Source organism: Rhodamnia argentea, chromosome 9, assembly GCF_020921035.1.
Source record: "Rhodamnia argentea isolate NSW1041297 chromosome 9, ASM2092103v1, whole genome shotgun sequence".
NCBI classification, from domain to species: Eukaryota; Viridiplantae; Streptophyta; class Magnoliopsida; order Myrtales; family Myrtaceae; genus Rhodamnia; species Rhodamnia argentea.
In genome coordinates, this window is record NC_063158.1 from 17489109 (window position 1) to 17495794 (window position 6686).

General features: G+C 39.3%; 1 protein-coding gene across 1 annotated transcript; it reads right to left on the bottom strand.

Annotated features, from left to right (window-relative positions):
• Positions 1-441: 441 nt before the first annotated feature.
• LOC115755564 (glutathione S-transferase zeta class-like) lies at positions 442-6077 on the bottom strand. Its single transcript, XM_030695018.2, has 10 exons — positions 5974-6077; positions 5752-5863; positions 5428-5484; positions 4333-4418; positions 4137-4211; positions 3430-3483; positions 3270-3345; positions 1758-1819; positions 1115-1174; positions 442-773 (listed from the first exon to the last, which is right to left on the bottom strand). The coding sequence occupies exons 1-10, from the start codon at positions 5974-5976 to the stop codon at positions 666-668; spliced, it is 693 nt and encodes a 230-aa protein (XP_030550878.2). The 5' UTR covers positions 5977-6077; the 3' UTR covers positions 442-665.
• Between the last annotated feature and the right edge of the window lie 609 nt (positions 6078-6686).

The window sequence follows — 6686 nt, forward strand, 5'->3', positions numbered from 1 at the left end:
GACCAATTACTTAGAGCAATGCAAGAAATTTTTTCTACAATTTTTTTTTTCAAATCGTTCATTTTTTGGTGGAACAGATAAAGTGTTAGTGTAAGTGTTAGTGTCTCATCTACTGCTATAGTAACATTTTTCAGACGACATTGTGATTTAGCGCTCTACTCCCAATGTGTGTTAACAATCTCATATTTTTTCCATGAGGATTCGCTCGGTAAGCAGGGAGTTCGAGCAACTGAAAGCACAATAGACCATCTAATGAAGTAATAAAGCAAAGGGACAATTCTCTGTATAACAGGAACAATGGAAATGGATGTTTCAGGGATCCTCAATATCTTCTGGCTCTTTGATACTTAAAAAAAACAATGATGTTCTGGTTCTCCCTAACCAGGTGCATGAACAGCAGAGAGAGAGAGAGAGAGAGAGAGAGAAGAGAGAGAGAATATATGACCAAACTCTCATGGTACACCAGCTGTTCCATATATAAAAAGTTGAGACCTGCCAAAGAAATGCTTTTGTAGTTGAATATAAGCATCCAACACAATTCCCTCATCTCGACCCGAAAAAAAAAAAATCCACCCCGCGAACTCAGGTAATTTTATTCTTCACAATCACAACATTCTCAAAGCAGCTGCCTGAGCTAGCACTTCACAGTCGCACCAACTGGTCGGCTAAGCTTGCGGTTCAGGAGCATCTGGCTGGTTTTCTGGCATGGCATCATGAAAAGCAGGTATCTCGCTGTATGCCTCATGCAACTTTGACAAGATAGGATATTGACTCTACAAAAGCAGTTAAGGAGCAATGAACTGGATATTTCTTGATGCATGGTAAACCAAGACACTAATGAAATTTGAGCAACCATTCGCAAATGGAGTTATTTCATTTTATCCTGGCCGTCACATATAAATGGAGTTCAGAATGATTTATTTCATCTCTGTGGAGCTTATGGGGACCTTCTGTTATTTAGAAAATGTCCAAGTACACATAATGGTTCTGCAGTATACTACTGATCCCCAGTGCCCCTCTTTATTTAAAGTTGGTTGTAGAAGAGTAACTAAGAAGAAATTTAATTCTGAACTCTACATGATATGAACTTTAGATGCTTACGCAAGAGAATTACCATGTCCACATTGAACCTCTTGACTGCCGCATAAATCTGGGGTGCCAGGAAAACATCGGCCTACACATGATTTTATTTGATCACTTCCAAGGAGAACAAATAGAACAAGATGACAAGCTTTTAGTCTAAAGACAGGAAGAGAATTCATTCTGGATCAACAGACATAAGCATAGAATAAGATCTATCTTTCATTAATCAGGTATAAGGATTCTAGATGTGCGACTCATTTTCCTTCAAGGACCAGAGGCACTTTTGACTTCGGACCATTTGCAGCATAAACAGCTAATCCTCCAGAACTGAGCACCAAATTATACTGCGGTCAGAAGAAAAAGAAACTCATTGAAGTGTCTTTTCTCACAACGAGCTTACTAAAATTAACATTAGTAGTGATGCAGTATGGGGGTTTCTTCTTCCAACGGTCAGTCCGTGAATCCATCACATGCGTGAACTCATAAGCACTTCATGATGTGTCAATTCTCCTAAACATTAACCTAATGATGCAGTAGAACGAGAGGAGGAATAGGCATGAAGGATCTGTGAATAGCTGTGAAAACATAACCGTGCCAAAGACATAATAACAAACAAGATGGAACGAAAGATAGAAGCTGCTTTCAGTAAAAAGTCAAGAGCCCAGAAATCAAACCAGACAAACTTCGTCTCCCGTGGCATATTTTCCAGCATGGTCTGCTAACACCTTCTCAAGTGCTGAAACATGTAAGCACCAGTTTTACAGCTCTAAAGTTGAATTTGTTTATCCACTATATCAGCAGAAAAAAAAGAGAACAATCGAGGGTTCAAGAAATTTCATCCTTAGCACCAAAAAAGATATCTAGTCATCATAGACCAGCTGAAAACAATCAGAACTGTTCTATGCTTCACCGTAAATTGAAACTCCAACTTCTGTAACAAAAAACAAACTGACAAAGAAGAAAAGTCCCAAGCAAATGAAGCTAGAAAGAAAGATCTGAAGAAAATAGTAGCTCATAGGGCATATGGTATAGCTAAGTACAGCAGTTACCACTTTGAGGTGCTTCAGCTTTTCTGGGGTGTTAGGCAACACTTCATAGCTGCAACACCCAACTGTCGCAGTTTCACCCAATTTCCAGGTGTTGCAACTTGAAGCACATGCTTTCAAACATAGGTTTTACGATATATCACAATACAGCTACAACTAAACAAAATGTATTTTCAGACTCTTTGTGTAGAAGAATCAGAAAGGCCTTTAACATGAACAATGAAGAAAAAGCATACTGCAAAATCATGTGGGGAATATTATAGCAATAGCAACCCTCCATTTAGCTTCAATTCATGCTATACTAGTAAGAGACCATAATTACACATTATTAGAATCCATTATCCACTATTGGTTTCGGAAATGAAGGGTGAAGAAAATGGACAGCACCCCAAGCACAGTGATTGAGGAAAAACCATGGGAATCTAACCTAGATTGAGCTGCATTACATGCTACACCAGTAGGAGCCTACAATTGTAGTTGGGATCTGGTGTTCTTACAGAAAGAGGAATCTATATTCAACAGGATTTAGCAGAGAATTAGCCTAACTAAGTATCAATTAGGGAAGTTTTTCTCAAAATTTGATAAGACCCTCTAGAACATATTCTTCTGTTCATTCCAACACAAAGTCAAGTTCAATAAACAAAAGCAAGCTTGAATTACTCCTCAGACAAATTTAAATGGTAATTCCCTTGAAAGAGGTTCTCCTATTTAACAGGACTAAGCACTGGATCATCAACACTATCAGACAGGACTCACGAAACACATTCCTAAGTTGTGGCAATGGCCTCAATTTATAAGGTGTAGATAATTGCAACTAGAAGGTTCCCTCCTCAAGCTAAATTATTTCCTCTATACTAAACTATTTAACTATTAAATTGCTTCAGTATTAAACCACTCCGATTATGCAGAAGGAAAATCAACCAAAAATCAGCAAAGCATCTGCTCAAGGGAAAGCCATCACCTATATGACCTTCACAACTTGTGCACATACAATCATGCTATCAGAAAGGAAGACATCCACCTCCACCCACAATCCAAACAAAACAAAAAAGGAGGAGGAGGAGGAAAATGAGAGGGAAAAAAGCAGCATGTGAAGGATAGAAGGAGCTCAACAGAGTTATCGATAATACTTAAATGTACCTGAAAAACCTCTTCCAATATGATATTGAACCCAAGCAAGCGGTTCACTGGGACCAACTTTCTCCTCAATAAATTTCTGTGATGCAACAGTTGCTCAGTCACATTCTGTTATATTGAAAGCAGATACTGAGAGGAACAATTGACGTCCTCAGATATTTACCAGAACATAGAGATTCTGAAGAGGTTGTATGCTTGAAGAAACAATATTTGCAGCCTAAACAATAAAGACCAAGTTACTCAACAGAAAACAAGCCGTAAAATCCAGAACAGAAAGTAAACATGAAAAAACACATCATGTATTTATTCTCCAACCATTGCTGTTTGTCAGTCTTGACATATGTCGTAATCTATTGGTACTTGACACCTCTTCGTCATCTCCCTATTGCACCTCAGCCTAGTGTCACCCAGCAAATTGACTCCTCAGTTGTCACCACCCACATAGCCAGAATCCTCGTCCTACTCTCTGAATTTTATAGCTGGTGGCTCTGGCCTAACCCCCAAGGCAGTTACAGATGCAGTTCAACCAAAATTTAGGTAATTTAAAGAGATTTGGCAAAATTTTAGCAGAAAAATGATGATTTGGTCTTTTCTTTTGAGGGAAAAAAGAAAGGATGGAGGCTGGGGTCACACTCATATCCAGCCTTTATTGCTGGAACTAGAAGTTGTGGCAAAGTCGTATGCCTGAACAGATTTCGACAGAAGGTTTATATGCATGTCATCGACCAAGCAATCACCTTATAGATCCACATGCAACAAAAAGCTGGTGGAACAATTTAACACTTATTAAGGTATTTATTATGTTGCTAGATTCTTCACAGATGGACATGGAAGAGAACGAAAAGCCTCCAAAGGTCATAACCTTTTTACCTGATAGTTGATTGCCCTTTTCCTCAAATCACTGGGCAACAGTGGGTGGTGCTGAGGATATTTCTCTTCTAGATACTGCAAGGCATAAAAGAAATGTTACAGCCACTGCCTACACAAGAAAGTCTCTAAAATGGTGAAGAGTCCTCCATGCCCAGTAATATGATAAGTGAAGGAATTGGAAGTTGCAAATTCTCACCATTAGGATAGCAAATGAGTCTGAAATTACAAAGTCCCCATCAGCCAAAGCAGGCACATAATTAATCGGATTAACCTTTGAGAACTCTACCATTTGGAAAAAGCAAAACAGCAGTGAGAAGAACCATATCCAATCATGAATACGAAGGACTTGACTATCTACTGCCACACAAAAAAGGTCAAGCCACTTCTACCTAGTACTTTGAAAATCAAAGATTGTCACAGCCAGGTAACTGACAAACAGGCATGTCTTTGTTACCCTTGCTATAATACACTCTCTTTGTCCTTTACTTAAAATTAATCTCCCGAAAAGAAAGGAGGTAATGCGGGGTATATGCAGCAAGGAGAAGTAACTGGCAGCATGACCTCATTTGCTAGATTATGACGATCCCATGCTGTTCAAAGGTAGCTAAGTGCAAGCAAGTCTTTTTCTGGAAGGAGCTTATGACATGGTCAAACACAAATTGGGTCATACATGACAACACAACTAGTGCCAACAGACACATTATTCAGACGGCTATAGAGGGAACAAAGCGAGCAAAAAGAGAAAAACAAATAAAAAATATTATAGTTAACAATTGACAGGCAGTAGGTCAACATTTAGAGTGAAATGAGAAGATTTGTAACAGAAGTGAAGCATGAATGACCAAAAAATCTCCTTAAAGTCTTCTGTGAACTCTCCACACCCAGCATCATTGCTTCTCAGTCTATATGGGTTATTCCAGTAATATTGACATCTGATTCACTGTGTAAGACTTTCTTCAACGACCATGAAAGATATTTGGCTGCTGGAGGAAAGAGGTAACACAATAGATGCTGAAAACCATGAGTAGACAAATTATTTTCATACAGTCAGACTGGAAAACATAACCATCTTAAGACAAGTTTCCTGTCCCATCACCCAGCCAACAGATTGAAATTACAACCCTAATCAACAATTCCCATCATAATCATGCCAGCTGATTGAAATGAAGGAAATATTTAATCATGGGCCTCCCAAAGATAAAGCAAATGATAAACATGACCAGAGCACCACATCAACTCAGGATAACGGCGAAAAAAGAAAAAAAGAGGGAACAGCCAAAGAAGGACTGACCTGCACCGAATTGTTCCCCCTTCAGCAAATTTACAGGAACGTACTCGTACTCAAGCCCTTCAAACCCCAAAAATTCTCACCGTCATCATCATATCGCACCAGACAATAATTCAAGCAAAAATTACCTCTAAGCACTAATCAAGCGTTGCATAAAGTCCCCTCCAAAAAAATTTCCACTCAAGAAACAAAAAAAAAAAAAATCAATAAAACGCCTTGGAAACGAAAATCTAAGCTCAAACTTCAGCAGGCCAACAATTGCAACAAGTAGCATGAACATAAAACGGAAGGCGAGAGAGGGTGGAAGCCACATGCGCGGAGCCAGACCTTTCAAGTTGAGGGCGATACGGACGCGGAAAGAGCAGGAGCTCCTAAAGTAGCTGTACAGCTTCAGCTTCGACGGCACGTCCGCTCCGCTAGCAACACCGACCGCCGCCGCCTGATCACAAACAAACCATTGGGAGAATCCATCAGACATCCGGGGAACACGTAACCCCGCCAGAGAACCATCAGATTATCGATCGAACAGAAGACGATGAAGATGCGCACCATGATCGAGCAGTTGACCGGCAATCAAAGAAGCAAGCGAGCCACTCTCGGTGTGTGTGTGTGTGGGGTCTCCGGGCGTGGACGTACTTAAGAATGATATGAACCGTTGGAAATATAAAATTCATTTTGGAAAAGCTAAATAGTGGAAGCAAAATTCAATTTTGCTTTGGATTCTCACGTTCATATTTGCCTTTCGGCGATTTGTGAGTAGAATCTAGCTAAAATTTTTAATCCCCTGAAGAAATACATTAAGGCAAAACTGTTATAAGTTATACTTGGAGGAAAGAGGCAAATTGAAGAAATATTTTTTCGATACATCTCCAAGAGTTTCTCTCACAACAAACACGTGGACGTCTTGTCAAAAGTTAAGTTACATGTGTCTCACCGTTCATTTTGTAGATGTTAATTGGAAGTTGCAAAAGAAAATTTTGAATTTTTGTCAAATCTCGGACATTCTGGTGAGATTATAGGAAAAGAAGCAGTTGAGAGTTGCTTGACTAGTTGGGGGATTAAAAGCATTTTTTCTATCACCGTGGATAATGCGAGCTCAAATGACTTGGGAATTCAATATTTGAAAAAAAGACTTAACTATTGGAATTCTTCAGTATTGGTAGGTGAGTTACTCCACGTGAGATGTTTTGCACATATTCTAAGTTCGATTGTGAGAGAGGGGTTGAACGATATAGAAGATTCGGTTGTTAGAATACGCTCGG